Source organism: Apteryx rowi, unplaced genomic scaffold, assembly GCF_003343035.1.
Source record: "Apteryx rowi isolate R43461 unplaced genomic scaffold, aptRow1 scaffold_14, whole genome shotgun sequence".
Taxonomy (NCBI): Eukaryota; Metazoa; Chordata; class Aves; order Apterygiformes; family Apterygidae; genus Apteryx; species Apteryx rowi.
In genome coordinates this window covers 3,130,078-3,149,915 of record NW_020447641.1, presented here as the reverse complement: position 1 = coordinate 3,149,915, position 19,838 = coordinate 3,130,078, and the positions used below count along the sequence as shown (strand labels likewise).

The 19,838-nt window shown below is 35.4% G+C and overlaps 1 protein-coding gene across 14 annotated transcripts in view; it reads right to left on the bottom strand.

Moving 5' to 3' along the window:
• Positions 1–931: 931 nt before the first annotated feature.
• Positions 932–19,838, bottom strand: part of ZNF644 (zinc finger protein 644) — a 54,408-nt gene continuing 35,501 nt past the window's right edge. Inside the window, exons 3-10 of one of the 14 annotated variants that reach the window (XR_003252146.1) lie at positions 18,471–18,577; positions 15,098–17,138; positions 14,101–14,656; positions 13,318–13,923; positions 11,624–11,717; positions 10,632–10,754; positions 3,329–3,431; positions 2,317–2,815 (exon numbers count right to left, since the gene is read on the bottom strand). Coding sequence is in view for 11 of the 14 variants with exons in the window: in XM_026057531.1 (XP_025913316.1) it covers positions 2,623–2,815; positions 3,329–3,431; positions 13,318–13,923; positions 14,101–17,107 (3,909 nt within the window). In the remaining 3 variants the exon portion in view is untranslated. The other 13 variants (XM_026057532.1, XM_026057533.1, XM_026057536.1 and 10 more) reach the window with 13 other exon arrangements.

Here is a 19,838-nt window from a genome sequence, read left to right as displayed (position 1 = left end):
ATTCAGTCCATATGAGCCACATATGCAATTAATTTAGTGATCAGAATAGTTTCAGGACTTGTCTGCACACTTCATATATTGGCAAGGGTCAGATGCAAGCATAGCAGGACATCAACAAAAGCACACAGCTAAAAAACCCAAGCAGCTCTGATGCACCCACTGACAGMGCTTGCCACTGAGAACAGCTGACCCTAATTAAAGAATCTCATTTTGGAAGCTATAATCAGGATCAGAGCTTCATGCTCTTCATACACAACCTTACATGTTAGTGTTACACAAAGCAATTCACTACTTGGGTTTAATGAATTAAATAAAATTCACTAAATCTATTATTATAAACCTAGTCAAGTTTGCTGCTGCTGCTAAACTCTGCATGATATGGCTTATATATAATCATTTGCACTTAACTGAATTTTTCATTTCTTAACCAGCCACAGAACATGGTGCTCTCACAAGCACCTTTTTGGCAAGAAGAGTAAACAAGCACTCTATTAAAGCATTACGAACATTCAAGGTGATTTGATCATTTCCCTCTATTTTCTATCCATTTCAACATGTCGCTGCAAATCTTCCGTCTTCACAACATATAGAAATCCTACAATCATGTACATATTAGAAGTTTTTAGTTGCTCACATCACTTGTCTGCAATATGCTGCACCATGCTCATCATACATCCTAATATTTCTAAAGCCATTTCTTCCCAGCCCTTAAGTATACTGATGAGCATTTTCCATTTAAAAAGCAGGAATATAATTGGACAATAAAGCTCAAGTTATCTGTAGCAACCTGCAGAGTAAAACCCCTCATAGTACTAAAGATAGAGGTAGGATGCCCTTGTCTCAGGACTGTCATGCACAACTGCGTATTGCTGGCTCATCTATTTTTTCAGAATGTTAACAAGTCCTACGCATTAACTTTTAATTGTATACATACAGGAAGACAGACATTTATTCATATTTTCCAATCAAATGTAATGCATCTGTGAACAAGTCATTTTATTGCAAGTAAATATTTTTACTTAAGATCATGAGACAATTCTAATCTCAGGCAAGACAAATCAATTTCACAAACTTAATTCACACAAAGCAAATAAACGCTTCACATTATAGACATTTAGATTTTCTTTAAACCTTTTTATTTAGAGATTTTTCTGGTAAGGAGATATACTATAGGAAAGCAATTTCACTGGCAGTGAGGTATGTATATACTCTACCAAAATACTCCTCTTGTTTTAACTGCTTTTAACTTTATTTACATATAAAGAAAATATCAATGCATATCCTTGGCTTAATTAACTACAGTATTAGTTACCCTATATGAGTAAAATGAAATGTTACTTGCATACAAAATTGATTTGTAGAGGAATCCGATTTATGATTTAAACAAAAAAATCATGTTCTGAAGACAGTTTAAGTGAACAAACACAATTCATCATGACCAAGACACCTGCACCATATTTCCATCCTCACAGCACATTTATTTCAGCAATTCTGTAAGTAGGTCCTTAGCATGAGCATAGTGTTACAGTTTTCATACATATAATCACATCCAAAACAAGCTCTAAAATTTAAGTTGTAAACATTCTCTTCATATGTAGAAGCATTTCAATCTGTGTTCGAATTTTCTAAAATGATCAATCTTTTAACAGAATTATAAATGAAAAGTCTACTCTAAACCGTGTAGTGAGCAATGCTTATTAGTACATTTCTACAGTGTTAAATAAAATAGTAGAGAGGCAAACTTCTGTAAGCAAGTCAGACTTTAAGTAAATCATCATAAAGAAACAAACTTGTTAACAAAAAGATGCTTTGTAATAAAGAAAGTTGGATTTGAATCTACTATGATACAAAAACATAAGGGTAAATACCATCTTTGTTGACAAGTAGGAGGTAGCATGGATGCACCACTTTATTGTCAGTGAGAAATGCAACTGAAGTAAAGAATATTTCCTTACCACAAATTTCCAGTATTATGTACATATTTCTCTTAGAAATTTGTTTAAACAAGTTTCCCTCCACTTTAAGTACAAAAGCCTCATGTGATTAAAAAAAAAAAACCACTTACACACCTAGATAGAATAGTACTAATTGCCCTATTTGAATGAAACAGTCTCTTGAACTATGAAGTACATGATATTTAATGCCCTAAGTTGAGTAAATTGTATTAGCAGTTCTTGGTATTATACAAAACACTACATACATACAAACAAAATATAATAATATCTTATTTTACTGTGTAATTCTTTTTGGAATAAACAGAGTCTTGATTCGGGTAACACTGCRGAGAACATGGTTTCTTTTTTTTAAATTTTATTAAAATCTGTCTTTAAGTACCCATGTGCAACAATTTAAAAATGGCTGCCATACATGTAATGGTCTTGTTTTGATAGCGAACACGGTAACTGACAAAAACATAATAAACCTTAAAAACACATCTTCCACCCTATATAAAATATAAAGACTACTTACTATAACTGTTAATTATTCAACTTTTGATGTTACTGTAATCCACTTTTTCTGTCTTTATGATTTATAAACATAATTTAGTGTAGCAATTTATTAAAAAAAAWGACAAAGTATTTCAAATTTACATCCAATTCAAATCTAAAATGTTTCCTTGTTCTATGATGCTGCTTCTGCCATCAGTAAAGAAAATGAAGTTTCAGTAATTGAAGCAGGCTTTTTAAGTAGTGACGTGACTTCAACCATGCCAGCTCCAGTCCGTGGAAGATTTGCGTTGACAATGTGTCGCTGCAAGTGCTTTATCCAGTCTTCTTGAACAGACAAAGGTCCGCGAAAGACCAGACCACAAAACCTGGGCAAATATTAAGATTATTCCACCAAGATATATTTAGCACTACTGAACAATGATCAAATCAAGACACTGAATAGGAAGTGCACCTCGAAAACCACTTTTCTTGAAGTTTGCTCCTACAGATCTCAACCTTAATTATTGGTTTAATCTATAGTAACTATGAGCATATAAAAAAAAATTGAAGATTATACTACAAGTTTCCCTCTTACATTTGTAATATTAGAAATAACAACCTTTACTTCTTCAATATGGGGTTTCTTTTGAAGGACAGACTATTACTCAAACATGACCAACAGGATTTTAGCTAGAGCAACAGGAGTTGGCAACCTAATAATTAAGTATGACTGACTCAAGTCCTCTTGTTCAAATTAATGGAATAAGCAACTGTTCCCCCCCCCTCCAATTATTCACTTTTATCACATATGCATTTACAGGACATAATCTTAAATATTCTTATGACTACAATTAGCAAACTTAAAAATGTGTTCTTTCACTTAAAATAACCATATGTACCTGCATCTGAGTATGTAAACTTCATCAGCACTATGAGGTAATGGCAGCATTTTTTTCTTGCTTCCAGATCTTGACCTTGACTTCTTTTGCTTACAGTCTAAAGCTAAGAAGACAGAAATTTCCGTATGTGAAAGTGATACTTAAATCAGTCTTAGACCAAACAGAGATATTCAGTAAGTGTCCCTTATGGCATTAGTGAAAAGACTTCTACTTACTTATTCTATGTTTAATTATAAGATAAATCCAAAATAATTACAGCGTGCGCTAAGAAATTTACTGGCAAAGCATGTTAAGCTATTTCTTAGTTTAGTACAATGTTTGCTCTTTAAAATACTAGATAATTGACATTAAGCATTAAACTATTGTCTTAGTATCAGCAAGCACCTACTAACTTATTGTGGAATTATACAGAAACACAGCACCACCTGAAATTCCCTTTCATCCTTAACATGTTGGCAAAATCTTCAAACTTGTTTTGTAATTCAAGCAACATAAGACCACACACATGTTCAACCAGATTACAACTGCACAGAGGTGTAGCTCTTCGCTACTATCATCAAGAAATTCTATTTTGAATGGAAAATCTGTCATTTATTTTCAACATAAAGCAAAAATTTGCCCTGTTTTTATATTAAGAATCTCAGATGAAGCTTCCCCTTCACTTCTGTCTGAATTCTATAGTATGTTATGAAAAATATGTAATAACCCTTTGCTGTAGGCATGGATATTAGGACAGTCAACAGGCACAGAAAGGCCACCTGTTTAATTCAGTCTAAGTGTGTAAAACTATGTATGAAAATAATGTGTGTGAACAGGAAATACATAGCAAGTGGATTCAATTGGCATTAAAAAGGTCTGCATCTCCCATAAATAGATGAAATAGGAGTCTGCAAGAAAGCCTGAAGATTCTAGGAAACAGCTAAAGTTGGGGGAGGAGGAGATTAAACTGAGTTAATATTGTTATGATGATAAAGGTCAAGAAAAAACAAGAAGTTTGGGACTGTTCAGACAGGGAAGAGTATCTAGCTACACTCTGTTTCTAAACCCAAGACACTGACACTAGAACTATGCAGCAATCAGAATGACAGTAACAAGTAGTATTCTTGATACAAAAAAGGCATATGCTACATTATTGAAACATCTTAACAGTAAGATTCAAAATTTTCATTTGTGCTCTGTTACACTTGTCTACTTTTTGACTCACATAATAAAACACAGAATAAACTGCTTAGTACCCCAAAGCACAGAACATCTGCTGAGGCAAAGCATACAGATTAAAAAAGGCAAAATAAATGGACTTGACTACATCTTTCATTTTTCTTCTGTCCTTCAGATGAGCATCTCTCATACATGGCTTTTAACCAGTAGCCAAGTCGACGCACTTTGACCTTTCCCAGTTGCGTCCTCAGATTCAAAGATTCCTATAGTATTCAGAAAAAACACAAGTTGGTAGAAAACATGATGATTTTTTGAGGCCTGAAGGAACCAGAGAGCTAAATTCAGACTGCAAACAAGTACAAAGCAGATACCAAGCTAAACGGCTTCACCCAGGCACTGGAGGATGTCTATCACTAGGAAGATGAGACTCAGTGTTTTTAACTGATAGTATTAATGAAAGCAGTTTGTATATAAAAAGAGATTAACCCAAAGAGAGAGAAACAGCCAAGATATCTAGATCACTTTCTCGGAAGTTAATTGGTATGGGATTCCTTCTGCTTTATGCTCTTATCAAAAGCATAATTTTTATATAATTAGGAAGAAAAAGCCCTAATCTTTCAGACTTTACAAACTACCAAAGTAGTAGAAACATAAAACCTACTGCAACATCAGTAATAGCATTGTCAGGAATGCAAACAGTCTTTGGAAAGATGAGATCAAATACTGAAATCTGGATACCAGTTCTCTGAAGAGAACTACTTTCATGAGGGGAGAGGTTTCTTAAGCAGTTATTACAGCAAAAGCTTTGCCATTACAGATTCTGCAGAACATTGGGGAAAGAGGGAAATGTTTAGAAGAAGCCACAGTCTTACCGGAATGCAAATGCATCTATGAGTTGCATCTGATGCCAGTTAGCTGATGTCACTAGATAAATGGGTAAAAAAGCAGTAGAGCGCAGGCTCCTGTGAGAGAAGCCCACGAGTACTTGAAACTTAAAATAGCTCATTTTCCTTCACATTGGCAAATTTAAGACGTTCGCTTCCATCAAGAAACCTGAGCCTACTTGCATACATCTCAAGCATTTCAGTCAGCCTCCACCTTCCTATTAGTCCTAAACTGGTCTTCTGTAATAGAGTTCCTGAATCACAGTAGTTTTCAATGTTTGTGTAAACTTCTAGGAAAAGATTACACAGCGGTTCAGGGTTTTCAAGTGTACGGCAATAAAAATAAACAGAAACTGTCCTAATATACCACGAAAGGTAGTTTCTACTCCCCCGAAAGGCACCTTTTCCAAGAAAGTGAGAAAACAAAAGAATGGGTATTTTCTCAGAGTCATTTAAGACAGAGGCTCTAGACAAAAAAAAATCATAAAACAACAAAAAGAAAATATTACAGTAAAAGACACCAAGAAAAAAAAATTCGGATCACCCAATGAATTCTTAGGGTAACTTAGATAAGATTGGAAGTCGCATATTAGCCTAGCAAGAAGCAGTTACAAGAAACAGAAAAATACTAAGAATACTAAACCCGTGCTCTGTAAGGGGTATTTTTTGTTCCCCTTTGTGCTCTGACCTAGTAACACATTTCTTTACATTTTAGGGGGCACAAAGTAGCACAAATACATTTTGAAGTCATTCCACTGAAACAGAAAGTGGAGAAATAGAAAAATCTGGGTGGTTTGACTAARAATTTTAATTTCAACACCAGTTAAAGACACATACCAGTAACTGTCGCATTAATTTCATTTTTGTCTGTCCAGAAAAACAAGTTCAGATGAAGTCACATGCACACACTTGTATAAGTACTCTACTGATATGAAGCTTATGATTAACAGAGAGCATGAAATAAAACACACCATTTTCTCACTTACAGACAAAGCATCCCAAACTCAGTTACTGTTTTTCCAGTGCTTTTACTGGGATAAAAGCATAACCTTGGCAGAAAATATGTATTTAGTACTTTCAGGAAGAGACCAAGATGACTTAGTGCTAGTAAGCTGCATGGAAATTCAGACCACAATTGCAGCAAATTGCCAGAAAAAAAAAAGGCAGAAAAACTGCTATGTGCCACCTACCATTACACCTACTTTGTGGCTATTACAGCTTTCCAAACTATCATCCTCCATTCTCCATAAAGGCCCAATTCTCTCTGAAAGAAGCCTCCTTCCCTCAAGTTTGGCCACACGCTCTCTCTTAGCTGCTGTTTCCAAAAGCTTTTTGTGAACAACCGGTTACACCACTTCATCAAAAGCTCTGATACAGCAGGACAGAGAGAAACAACCCATTTAAGAAACAGAAGACAATCACACTTCAGAGAGATCTCTTTGACCAACTCCAGTCCAATTTGACTGTATACTACTTAACAGAACATACACTAGGTAAAAAGGCTACATATAGAAAAACCTGCTTTACCTCAGTGTCAGCTTAGCAAGGAAGACTACAAGAAGATGGAGATAGGAGGCTAAAATGAATATGCCTAGGACAACATGGTTTAGATAAAAATCACAATTAGAGGTCCTTCATTGCACGATATTTGGTCTGAGGTTCAAAGTTAATATGCATCCATGCTAATTTTCATGTCCCACTCCTTAACATCCCCCAAAATGGAACACTTTTCCCTTCAGAAAGACTGAAGCTGGGTCTCCTTATTAGGACTTCATTACTTTTGTCAGAGAACAATACACAGACATAGAATATGTAAACAAATGTAAGCTGAATAACTGCATACATAAATGGGTCTAATTAGCCATTTAAAAACTGCCAATTAAAAAGTCAAAATTAATGAGTTATCTTTATTACATATTTATTTACTAATTTGTCAAATTAAATAACCTGCTATCTCTCATCAGAATATATTTTTTAAATTCCAGTAATTTGCTCCCTGAAAGATTTTATGGGATATTAATTGTTTCATTGTGCTGGCTGATCAATAGTGACTGTAATAGCACAGAATAGAGACATGCAAAATCAGTGGATCCCAGATTTTTTTCTTTGGCTACACGTTTCCACAGCAAACTCCCAGAAGCTACAATTTTGACAATGTAATATTAGAAATTATTCAGAAGTGTAGTAGCCACATGAACTATTCTCCCTTCATGCTGTTGGCTCAATGGTCAGACTCCTTGCTCTGTATTTCACTGTTCTCTCCCAAACTTCTGAAAAAGTCTCCATCTACAAAAGCAGAGACAAAGGAAAAAAAGTGATGATTCCCAGAGGATGACAGCTGGTAAAAGATGACTGAGCATATGAAAAGAAGAGTCAACAAAGAGAAGATGTAAAAAGCTGAGGTGCAAGAGAGATTCAGGAGACCTCAGGGCAGCAGAAGAGATGCCTAGAGAGTAGAAAGAGAAGGAAGCTTTGGATACAACTGTATCAAGCAGAACAAGATGCATTTTGAAGATTTTGTATAGATCTGTCTGATATTCTAAAGATCCTCAGAAGAAGTAAATCCACCACATGCTCCAAGAAACACAAATGCATAGCTATTTACCACAACAGGTCAAAAGAAAACTAGCATCTACTCAAGATGAGTGATTAAATCATTACCTTGTTCAAAACTGCACAGCTTAGCACAAAAAATTAGCTGAAATATTAAAGACAGTTGTGCAATTACTAATATAAAATTATGTAATTATGCAAACAAATGGATCTGGTCAAGCATCTGCTATGCAGCAGATCTTTACTGGATAACTGTATTCAGAAATTAAGTTTAACAGACACTAACCTTCCATAGCCAACAGCCTAGAAAGTTCCACTTCTGAATTTTTTTCTTGAGTCCATTCCTAAATTGACTGTTACGCTTAGCTATTTCTACTATATAGCTACAAATGTCAAGCTGCATTTTAAGAAACTAGGATAAGATTTGACTAAATCTGATAAAATTACTGATTCTGAAGAAGCATGGCATCTGCTAGAAAAGCAGTATAATAATAGTCAATACTGAAAACATATGCAGACAAAGTAGTGAAAAATTGAGCAGAAGATGAGTATGCAAGCTAATGTAGCCCTAGGAAAGCTTTCACTTCTGCTTCAGTGATTTGAACAGATTACTATATTTCTCTTATTAAACAGCAAAGCCTAGATAGTTCCCCTAACAATTGCCGTATCATATAAGAATTACGGCACTCATGTTTGCGTACAATTGTTTAATTACAACAAGAAGCTGGAACAAGTTTCCAACAACATAATTTCTTTATGGTAGCTACGTTTGCTTTAGAAGATATAAGAAAAGCTTTGCAAAAACATATTCTCATTGTCTTCATACAGCTTTAAAGCTCAAATCAAACTGAAGACATCTCAAAATTGCTCTCAACTGCAACCAGTTTTTCATAAGAAAAGCTGGGATCTCCAAGAGCAACACTCACAGCAAAGCTTAAAACTAGTGCATGCTAGTGAAATCTTACATTAAAAAGTCATTCTCTTTAAAAAAATTTTACTACAATATATGGTGGAATATCAAGCAAAGCCACTGTTTAAAAGCATATTTTCTGGTCTACCAATCTTTCGTTGAGTTTTCTCAACTGAAAAGTCAACAAATTGTAAAATTCACAAAGTTTACAAACTTTGCAAAGTTACAAAAGTTTTAATGGTAATGACTAAATTAATACTGGTTAATATACACTGTTTGCATAATATTATAGCTATAATTTAAGTCTTCATTTAAGTCACTGGTTTCAATGAAAGGCCTTTATCTGCGCAGCATAAACTATTATCTGGCTTCCAGGTCCAAATGACACAAGACTCAGGAATTTTCTTTTTAAGTTCCTTTAAAAAACTCTAAGAAAATGCCAACTGTTCTGATTAGTATGCTACCACTTAGTTAGCAAAATACATTTCTTAAAAAAAAAAAAACAAACAAAAAACAAACCAAAACAAAACAAAAAAAACCCTCAAAGCATCTTACAAGCTACCTTCACTTTTTTTGTTTAGCAAAAGGGAGGCTGAGGTACAAAGAGCTTGTCCCAGGATCTTTGTACATCCAATCTCTCTGCCACAGGGCCTCCTCCCCTCCTCCATTTAATTATCATTTGACTTCAATGTGTCACTTGCAGAATCACTAAGTGTATTCTCCTGCACAATGCATAGAATGAAGTCAGCAGATGCAATATAAGTCTCCTTTGTTATAGCATTAACCTAGCGTAACAAGACCTGACATACAAAGTCCCATCCTGCAAAATAAGTATTTCTTTCAGCCTTCTGTAAAAAAGCCTGATACTCAGTTTATATGTTGTTCTTAGAATAATGAATTACATCTACAGCCAAAAGTAGACCATACATTTTACCAAAGCATTATGTAAACGTTTGCACTTGCTGATGAGGGGGGCAGGGGGAGGCAACCCACAAAACTGATGGTTGCCCTTAAGGAATTAATACTCCAGACTTCCTATCTCTCAATTTTCTCACTATATTCCAGCTCTGCTCCCCAACCTGCTGTTGATCATATGAAGTCCCACTAATCTCGATAACGCTCAAAGTAAACTCGGGAATTTGCCCACAGCCAAGCAAACTGCAGGTCTCTAGAAATGGGTCTATATCAGAATATAAACTGTTAGAGGAACTGCAGTATGAAATGTGTTTTTAATTAAAAAAATATTAATAGCAGTGCAAAGTGTTGTACTACACTCGCTCCTTGTCAGATGAGGTAGTTTTTGATTTGTGAGCCAAATAAAAAAATGAAACTGACTAGATATCTAATGTGTTGTTAGAGAGGCATATACTGTAAAATTAGTTGCTTCTCCTGTCTATTTTAACTGTTCTTAGTAATAACATATAATAAGTTGTAAAAATTATTTGTTAAGTTTTTTTTAATTTTTGAGATACTTCTAAAACAGTTTGTTAGAAGGCCAACTAGCCATTTTGAAAGTTGTGATATGGTGGGAGAATGAATTGAAGTGAACATCTTAGTTTTGCTTACATACCTTAAGTATTGGATCCAAAACAAATCAGTAAGAATGAAAATCAGACATGAGAGTGGACAACAGCAACATACCTTTGTTTACAAGTTGCTGAAGTTCTATGGTAAATACAAATTCTGTTTTATCAGCAAAAGCTTCAAAATTATTTTGAATTAACATATGCTTTTGTCCAGTCTGATGAGGAAAATGCATCATAGACAGACTTGCTTTTACATCTGTAACAAAACATACCTGTCCCAGTCAAAAGTCCAGCACTCTTCTTTCGTGCATAAGCGCGTAAGTGGTTGGACAGGCTAACAGCACTTGTAAACGTCGTATTGCAATGCACACACGTTCTAAGCTTCACAGGCATACCTATCATTCAAAAGAAAACTATAATCCAGTTCTCTCTTCAAAAAATGAAATTCTCAAAGCGTTGTAAAAAGTTTTCTGTAATAAAGATGGTTTAAAATATATTCACTGCATTGATGCAATTGTTTAGTATATTAGAAGGATCCAAGTTAACCATCATTAGTTTTTCATGTAGTGCTTTAAGCCAAACCATGTTATTTGGAAAGAAGAGAAAGAGGGCAACCTGGACCCTTAGGCTACTCTTGATTTAATACCTACTATCAAGTTCCTACAAATGTCCATGTTATGCAGATCTAATCCCAAAATACAATCTTGCGATTTGAATAGCACGATTCTGTTGAGAAATTTCAAAGCTTGCAACTTTCCCAGTAAAGAGAATTTAAAAAGTCTAGTTGACAAAGTGGTAATTAAAGTGTTTTACCCATAAGACTAAAAAGCTCAAAACTAAATTAGGCTGCTGTTGAAGGCTTGGAGAAAAAGGTGGTAAAACACGCCACTGAACAGCTGTTAGACAAAACATTTTGTTCAGTGCAATTTCTGTTCATTACTTTAGATGCGCAATCAATAATGAAAGTTAATGATTTGAAGTTTTTTGCTAAAATCTTTGTGCTAAATAAATGATCAACAAAGCAACATGGTATTTATCACAGGAAAACAGTGAAACATTACTGAACTCCTCATTTACCCGGCAAAGAAACCATTACAATTTCCCCCATGCTCAACTTTACCATAATGCTTTCCTTCACTTTACCAAAGATACAGTGTTTTGGTCAACTTATATTTCAAGGTCTCTACTAATTTTAAAAGGCATTAATTAAAAAAAAAAAAAAAAAAAAAAAAAAAAAAAAAAAAAAAAGCTAGAACTACTCAGCTGGAAAGCCTGTTTGCAGGAAAGAAAGAATTCTACTCTCCAGCAGCCCACAGAAGACATGCTGTTTTTCAGGCAAGTTATGGAAGAACACTTGGCTGGTAAAAAAAAAAAATTTTTAAACAGAATTAGAAATATTTGCCTTTTTGAGTAAAATTAAACTATTTCAACTTGACGTTAAAGATTTTCTTATTAACTCAACTGGCACAGTGCGTTAGTTGTCAAATTCTGTTACCTCAGCCACAAATAATTACAGGGCCCCATTCATAAGTGTTAGTATTATGCAAGCATGTTTATTTTTACCTGGTTGTTCAATACAACCAAACAGGTGCTACCTAATATTCATCAGTAAACATTAAACAGAAAGCAATACAGTGTCAGGTTTGGCAAGCTATTCCTTCAGCATTGTTTTTCAAATATTAATCCTGTCAGAGATACTCTTCCTTTATTAAGCAATCTCCTGTCTTAAAGGACAACCACAGACATCAAGAAGACATTCAATGTAATTCTGTTCCGCCTCTACTATCTCCTTTTAGAAAGCCACCTTTGTTAAGAAATGGATTGCCGCACTTTGCATAGTCCCCTAAAAGAACTTCTGAGCACATCAGATTTTCTGTTGTTGTTTGCTTTTATTTAAAAGAAGACAAGAGTATAGGTGAAAAAGTACTAGGCACTGCCAGTTTTCTAACCTGCACTGAGTAATAACAAGAAAAATCAACAGAACCAAAAAGTCATGGGTATAAAAATAAGATCCTGCTCAGTCTAAAGAATGCTGCAGCATTATAAGGTGGTGTCCAAGCAAGAAACATGTAAATGCAAGCTCTAGATATACACTAAAAAGGATGCTCTAAGAATTGCCCAAGACTAGAGAGAAGTAGGTTAAAAAYGTCACTCTAAAAACTGTTCTATTAATACAGAGTATCTAGAAAGCTAATTATGGAATTGTTTTGTTAGCACAATTCTCAGAGGAGGGGAAATATCTGTCCATATCAGTCAGGGGTTGAGTATTAGAACCCTGCTGGCAAGAACTGTATTAAAACAAAGCTTGAACTAGCACAGGTCTTCATTCAGGATGGACAGGCCCTAAAAGCAAGCATCAATTTCCTACAGCAGCCACAATTTTACAACAAACAAGAATTAATTTATGTTGAAAGAGTAAGTTTGTCTAAAATGTCAAAATYAGTCAATAGAAATCCATCATTTTGGAATATTATGCTTTTATAAGGGTGTCAGCAGTTCTGTCAATTTGAGCAAATGCTGCTTTGCACAAGCCTCAAAGATTTAAATGAAGCAGTTCCAAAACCAGTAGTCTTAAAGCCCAGAAACAGGGTCACAAACTCAAATGTCTGAGAACTGTTAGCCTACCAAATGCACGTGAACACTTCAACTTATTGTTATTGTAGGATGTGTTTTCTTCCTTACTGAGGCTCATTTTGTATCCACTTTGAATTGCATGCCCAACCATATGCAGAATAGGAACTACATTCCATGCAAAAGAACTCGGTGCTTCTGAATATTCACTTTAGGAAAAACACATAAGAAAGGTTTGCTGTGCTACCTCTTGCAGTCAGTGTCCTCTGAAAATGAAACATGAATTAAATGAACAGAACTCCAAGTAAAATACTACACTCATACACTTTCTATGAATGAAAGAATTCTTTGGAAATGTAGTTAAGACAGCTAGAAACATCATCTTACCTGACTGCATAGTCAAGTCCATTTTTTGCGGCTGATACATCAATGGACTGTCTTCATTTAATGGAAGAACACATTTCTGAACAAACCTCTTTCTTGCAGTTTGATTATGAATCTTTTGAGGGGAAATATCAGGATTCCTTTCTTCTCCTAACCTTTTATTTTTCAGGAGTTCTATCAGTGTAAGCGACTGATTTTTTTTTTCATCACGTAGTACTGCTTTTGCTTCATCACATTCATTTAGGAAACTCAGCCCTTCTTCCTCTGATGCAGACACAGATGTATCTTCAGTCTTTAGGCCATTATGGTATGCTTCAAGAGGTATAACATTCTGAGATAAAAAGTCATCATTTGATGCAAGTTTCTGAGCAACAAATGGTCTGGGAATAATGCGGCGACTGTTCAAAGCCTTTAGGATTTTCTCATACTTCTCTTCGTTTTGCATCATCTCATTCAGAACACAGATCGGAGACTTGTGTGCGTCCCACTTGGTTTTGCCAAGCCTCTTCAGGTGTCCTCGCACATGATTAGACAATCCAATTTTAGTATCGAACCAGCCTCCGCAGAGCTGACAAGTATGCTCAGAGGAAGTTTCAGATTTCTCAATTGCTACAAAGAAAATAATCTTTTTCAAGTATTTTGACACTTAATTACACACAGTTTAGCATTAGAATAGCAAAACACAAGGATGAGAGGCTTTACAAGAGGATAAAAGCAAGTCTTGTTTAATGCTCAGTAAATCCCTTTGTCCCCTTCACTGCATACCCAAATTTAAAAAAAACTTACCTTTTCTAACACGTTTAACAGGAGTTCCTGTTCCAGTTCTTTTAAAATGTTGCATTTTGTCACTTGTTGCTATCTGTTCTGGTGAAACAACATGACGGGCTTCATAGCTTAATCCAGCTCTGTGAAGATGTCCTCGGACATGATTGGACAAGCCAACACCTGTTTCAAATGTTGCTGGACAGTATGGGCAGGACTTCTTTTCAAGCGACAAATCAGTCCAATGGAAAACTGAATTATGCTTTGGCAATGCTGATCCTACATTTTCTAAATTCTGAGGATCGTGCAAATCATGCAGGAAGTTACTACCCTCAGCATCTTCATAATACTCAAAATAAAAGCCATCATTCTGCTCATAACTAAGTGAAGATTGATCACCAGCTTCATGATCTTCCATTTTACCTTTGAATATGGGGAATAGGTTTACATGCTCCTGATTAATATCACTGTAAGATTCATCCTCCACAGACTGTGTAGTGTAATCACATAGTTCAACATTATCCCATGAACTTTCATCCTCCGTTTCATAGCTGTCTTTTTTTTCAGCAGAGTTAAGTTTCTGTAAAACAACAACAGTCATTTTATGCAGAAAATCTGGATAGCAATCCAAATCATCTCCTGTAACAGAGCCTTCCCTCTTGGATTCTTTAACCACTCTTTTTACAGCTACATGCCTATGATCTTTATAGCCTTCTGCCCTTTTGCAATCAAGATTATTTGAATCCATGACAAAACAATTATTCTGGGGACTACTTGATGAAGAAAACAAATGTAAAGAATTGACAGAGCTGGACTCTTCCTTTTTTAAATGTAAAGGATAAGAGTCACTAGATTTTTTAATCATCCTGTAGTTTTCATATTTGTTTCTATACAAATAATTACTGCTTGTTTTGAAACTAGCTTTCTGCTTTGCTGCTTGATGAAAATATTTAGGTTTCTGGTCAATGCTATTTCTAATCAAAAAGGTCTTGTTTGTAGAATTTAGATTGCACACACTTACAGATGACTGCGAAACGCTTTTCCGAGCCTTCTGTATCCTGTAGGGTCTCTTGTGAAGTTTTGTGAAGTTACCGGACTGTGAAGTAGAGCCAAATGATCTTTTTACATCCTGTTTTAAAACAGAGTTCTTTGGAAAAGTAGATTGCTTGATCAACTGTTTTGTCCTGCTACCAAAATCTAAAGATTCTTCAATTATGTTGCCTTTTCTTTTTTCTAATCTAAGATGGCTACCAAAGGGATCAATGCATGATGCTGGATGCAAATATTCCATGTGTTTTTTTAAAATGCTTCTAGCTGATGTAGTAAACGGACACATCTTACACATGTATGTTGATGACTTTTTTGAGGATCCTAAATACGGATCTTTCATGGATGCCTTTTTCTGTGTTTTCCTCTGGGATATGTCACTACCGATAATTGAACATTTGACTACTGCTCCATGAGCAATCCCTCGATGGCATTCCAGTTCATTTTCCGTCACAGCCATGAAATTGCATTCCTCACAGCAATAATATCTTTTATCTTTTTCATGGGTCTTTGCATGCTGCACAAATGTTTTGGGACAATTGGTACCAAATACACACTGTGGGCACTGTAACCGTGCACTCCTACCCTCATCCTGAAGTTCTTTCAACTCACGGATTTCTTCCATCAGTTTCTGCCTTCTTTCCTGGTGAATTATCATATGTTTAAGAAGTGAATTACGATCTCGAAATGTCCGTCCACATTCCCTACACGCATAGGGCCTGGGGACATTGAGATGCCGGAAATGACTATTCCCATCTAAATGGTACATCATATGCCTATGCAGATGTTTCTTCTCCCTAAAATTCACATTGCACTTTGTACAGGGATAAAACGATGGTTCATCAGTACTGAAAGTAGATGGTGATTCAGAATCATTCTGTTCACATTTATTTTTTAAAGTATTGGAAAGAAAAGTGCTAGTGTGAACAGGAGAAGTATCTTCTGCACAGTTACTAGCAGGACTATAAATCAGCTGTTGGATAGCATCAACAGCTTCCAACTCTTCATCTGTGGATTCAGGCTTTACTTTACTCAATGAATATCTTTGTGGTTCTACTATTTGTAGCTCCTCATTCTGCTCTAAGAAGTCAACATTTAGTAATTTTGATTTACTGGGAATATAACTGGTATCACTAAAACAGTCTTCAGTATAGCGTGTTATTTTGCTAACATCCATTTTTCTTTTTCTCTTTTTTTCTAGACCTACTTTACAGTGAACGGGAGACTTCTCTATTGTTTCTTCATTTGTCATAAGAAACTGTATAAATTCTTTTTGAGGATCCCAGCTGGGATCACATCCTGATCTGAAACCACTTGTACCTGAGGAAATGCCTGTTAATGTGTCAACACAATCATCTTTGACTAGTAAATTTTTATCATCCTCACAAACTTCTACTTCACCTGCTAAAGTGCTGTCTACACTATTTCCTACTGATTTCGGTGAATCACAACCAATTGAAGCAGAGGTAGGTAGATTTTTAATGGAATGAGTCAGGTTCTTAGCATGTGCTACATCAGGTAACAAAAATAAAACTTGGTGCTGACTTGATGTCTGTGTTGTACTCTTTGCAGGCAGTTGAAGATCATGAACCACTGTCAAAGTTGAGCAGGAATCTGTATGATGACCTACAGACTGTCCAGTGGTTAATGAAACACTGCCTTTATTCATAATGGAAGTCTTGGTTGAGGTGGAGTGTGAAACTGGTCCATTAACAGCAGTTCCTCTAGGCAAGATAAAGTTTTCACTAGAAACAGTAGGAGCACCAGTGTGAATAAATAAAGAAGTCTGGCCTCCACTTAAGGCTTTTTCAGATCTGTCCCTTGATAGCTCCTCAGACAGAGTCAATGTATTGTTCTTCTGAAATGACGTGTCACTCTCTTGTGGTTTAGGAATGCCACTGTCTTCCTCAGATATGAAATTATCATCACATAGGATTTCTTCTTTAGCACCAGTGACTTCAGGATTTATTTCCAAATCATCCATATTGCTGGTCTGTCCATTAAATACATTTATACTGAAAACAAACAAACAAACAAACAAACAAGAAATGAATCAGGCACTCACAGAAATAAATAATAATGGCAATTTTAATTTACAGTTTTCTCCAGGACCACCCTTTTTCATACTGTAAGCTAAAAAGATATAAAAATATAAAAAAAAGAAAAAAAAAAGATATAAAAAAAGATATAAAAATATTCAAGACATTTTTAAATTAATCAATAAAACAATAAAAATTGTATCAGTTTATGGGCTACATTAATAACCATACAGCAAACTACTGACTGTCTAGTGTCCTAGTTTAAAATGTCCAAACACCTACAKGCAAGCAAAATGAGGAAAACACTATTGACAAAAATTGTGCAAATACATTGGGTGTACCTAAACATGAACACAGTTTATCTTCAGTATTCTTCTGGACGCAAAACAAGTTATGAGTAAAGGCTTTGCAGACATCATTTCAGTGAACTTTTTAAGCATACTTGCCTTTAGCATCTATGAAGCTAAAATAATCTTCACATATCTGAAAGTATCACTTTGTTCAAGGTACTGGTATACCACTGACCTGATATTACACAGAAGTTTACAAAAGTGTTTGTTTTGATATTAATACAGAAAACACAAAACTAATCCGATTTCTAACATATGATTATCGATTGAAACATAGCAAAGGATCATAAAGCTCACTGAAGAAAATAAATAGTATCTTTCCATTCCCGTTTTACAAAAGAACTCTCCTTTAAAATCAGATCCTGTTTATGCTTTATGGTCATGTTAAAAGGTAAGGAGGTAAAATAGCATTATCTCAAAGGTGGAAAAATTAAGCAACTGGAAAAGAAATGTTAATTAGGATTTATGTACCTTATCAAATCACCATGTTGAATCCAGAGCATGACAACAGTAGGGTCTACTAGTATAGAGAGCTACTACATACTAATTCCCTCCGGGATACTTTGTGTGCCTAAGTATGTTTTTCTACAAGTGATTTTCATTTGCATGCAAAATAATCTACCTGACACTTAGCACAAGGGGCTTGCCTACACATGGAAATCAGTGTGCAGTAAACTAGAGTGTGAATTTAAGGCTATTCAGCATTTACCACTTGTGTGGACCTTAAGAACAGGGTAGGAATAAGCCATTAAAACATCCACCCAGGAGCTGGAAGCATCTATCAATATGTGGGGGTTGGGGTGATGGGGGAACACCACAAACCATACCACCACATATTTTATCCTTAAGGAGTACTCACTTAACATCTTTTGGGAAATCTGGCTCCTGTCATCACATATTCAGCTTCAGTTACTAATTAACATTTTGAATAAAAAGTTCTGTTAAAAGGAGTCATTACCTAGAATCCTTCAATTAAGATGTTATAACTCACAACAAATGTCCAGGGCTCCTCGCAATGGTCCTTCATCGAAACCAAAGACGACCACGTCTGACGACCTTTTTTTCCTAAGGAGAGGAAAAACAACCTGCTTAAAGGGCACCACCGTCATCTTTATACATCACAGACTAAAATGTTCAGAATTGCTATTAGTTTTCCAGTTATTATGATTCAGACTTATGTGTGCAATCCAAGTCTACCTATGGCCTCATGGAAATTCAGTCATATTGTGCTTGCTTCAGATCAGAAAAGAACGAAACAAGTATTAATTTGTTAAAAAAAAAAGCCTTCAATGTAATATGACTTTCTCATTATTTTAAAGGCAAAATAACTATATTTTAAGTCCAAATATAATGAAAAAAAACTTCTCAATGCAAGAAGTTTAAACAAAAAGTTCCCTTTGCTACACAGTTACCGAATCACCCAATATAGAAACACTACAGCAACACACATCAGTTCAGTAAGAAATGCTTAAAATACATAAAACACAATTATTATTTATTAACACGCCCTTTTGCAAGCATGCTATTGGACAAAACAATTATATTTTTTGTTGTCTCATTTCTTAAATTTCTGAATTTCTTTGCTGCTTTAACATGGTTCAGTTTCTGCCATAATAAAAAAAACAGACTCCCAATAAGATCGCGTTCAATGCTATCACCCTAAAATGGTGATAATGCACCACCCAGCAGGAGTATTTACATCACATAGACAAGTTAGAAAGGGGCAGCACAAACATGCACTAAAAATCAGTAATGCAAAAGTCAGTTAAAGGAAGTGACAGCTCCAAGCATGCACCCCTGCACCTGCAACAATTTTATCACTGAATAGTATAAACTTCATATAAACTAGGCAGAGTTCAAAAACGTACACAAAAAGTTTAGAAGAAATTTAATAAGTTAGTTATGCCAGAAAATTTGTATTCTCCTCATTTTATTATCCTAGAGGTAGATAAATGTATGCTCAGTCAATTTGAGAGCCTATATTAGCTTTTCTCAACAGGAAACAACATTGCTAACGAAGTGGTAAATTCAGTGTTAATGAGTGGCTTCACTGTTACCACCTCGGAGGTAAAACCTTCCCTGTTCCAAGTTCCACCCATCTGTTCTGGTGTTAGGGGTTCAGAGAGAGAACAGACGCTTCCCATTTAAGGCAACTTCATTGGTACCCCCTGAACAGCAGGGTGGCAAACCGAGAATATGGTGCCTGCGTGGAGCCTGCAAGCCTCATTATCAGAATGACTCCCCCAAACTTCTCACAAGTTTACATCATGAAGACAAAACCATGATGCTCTGCAAACAAAACTATACATGAAGACTCTAAATATTA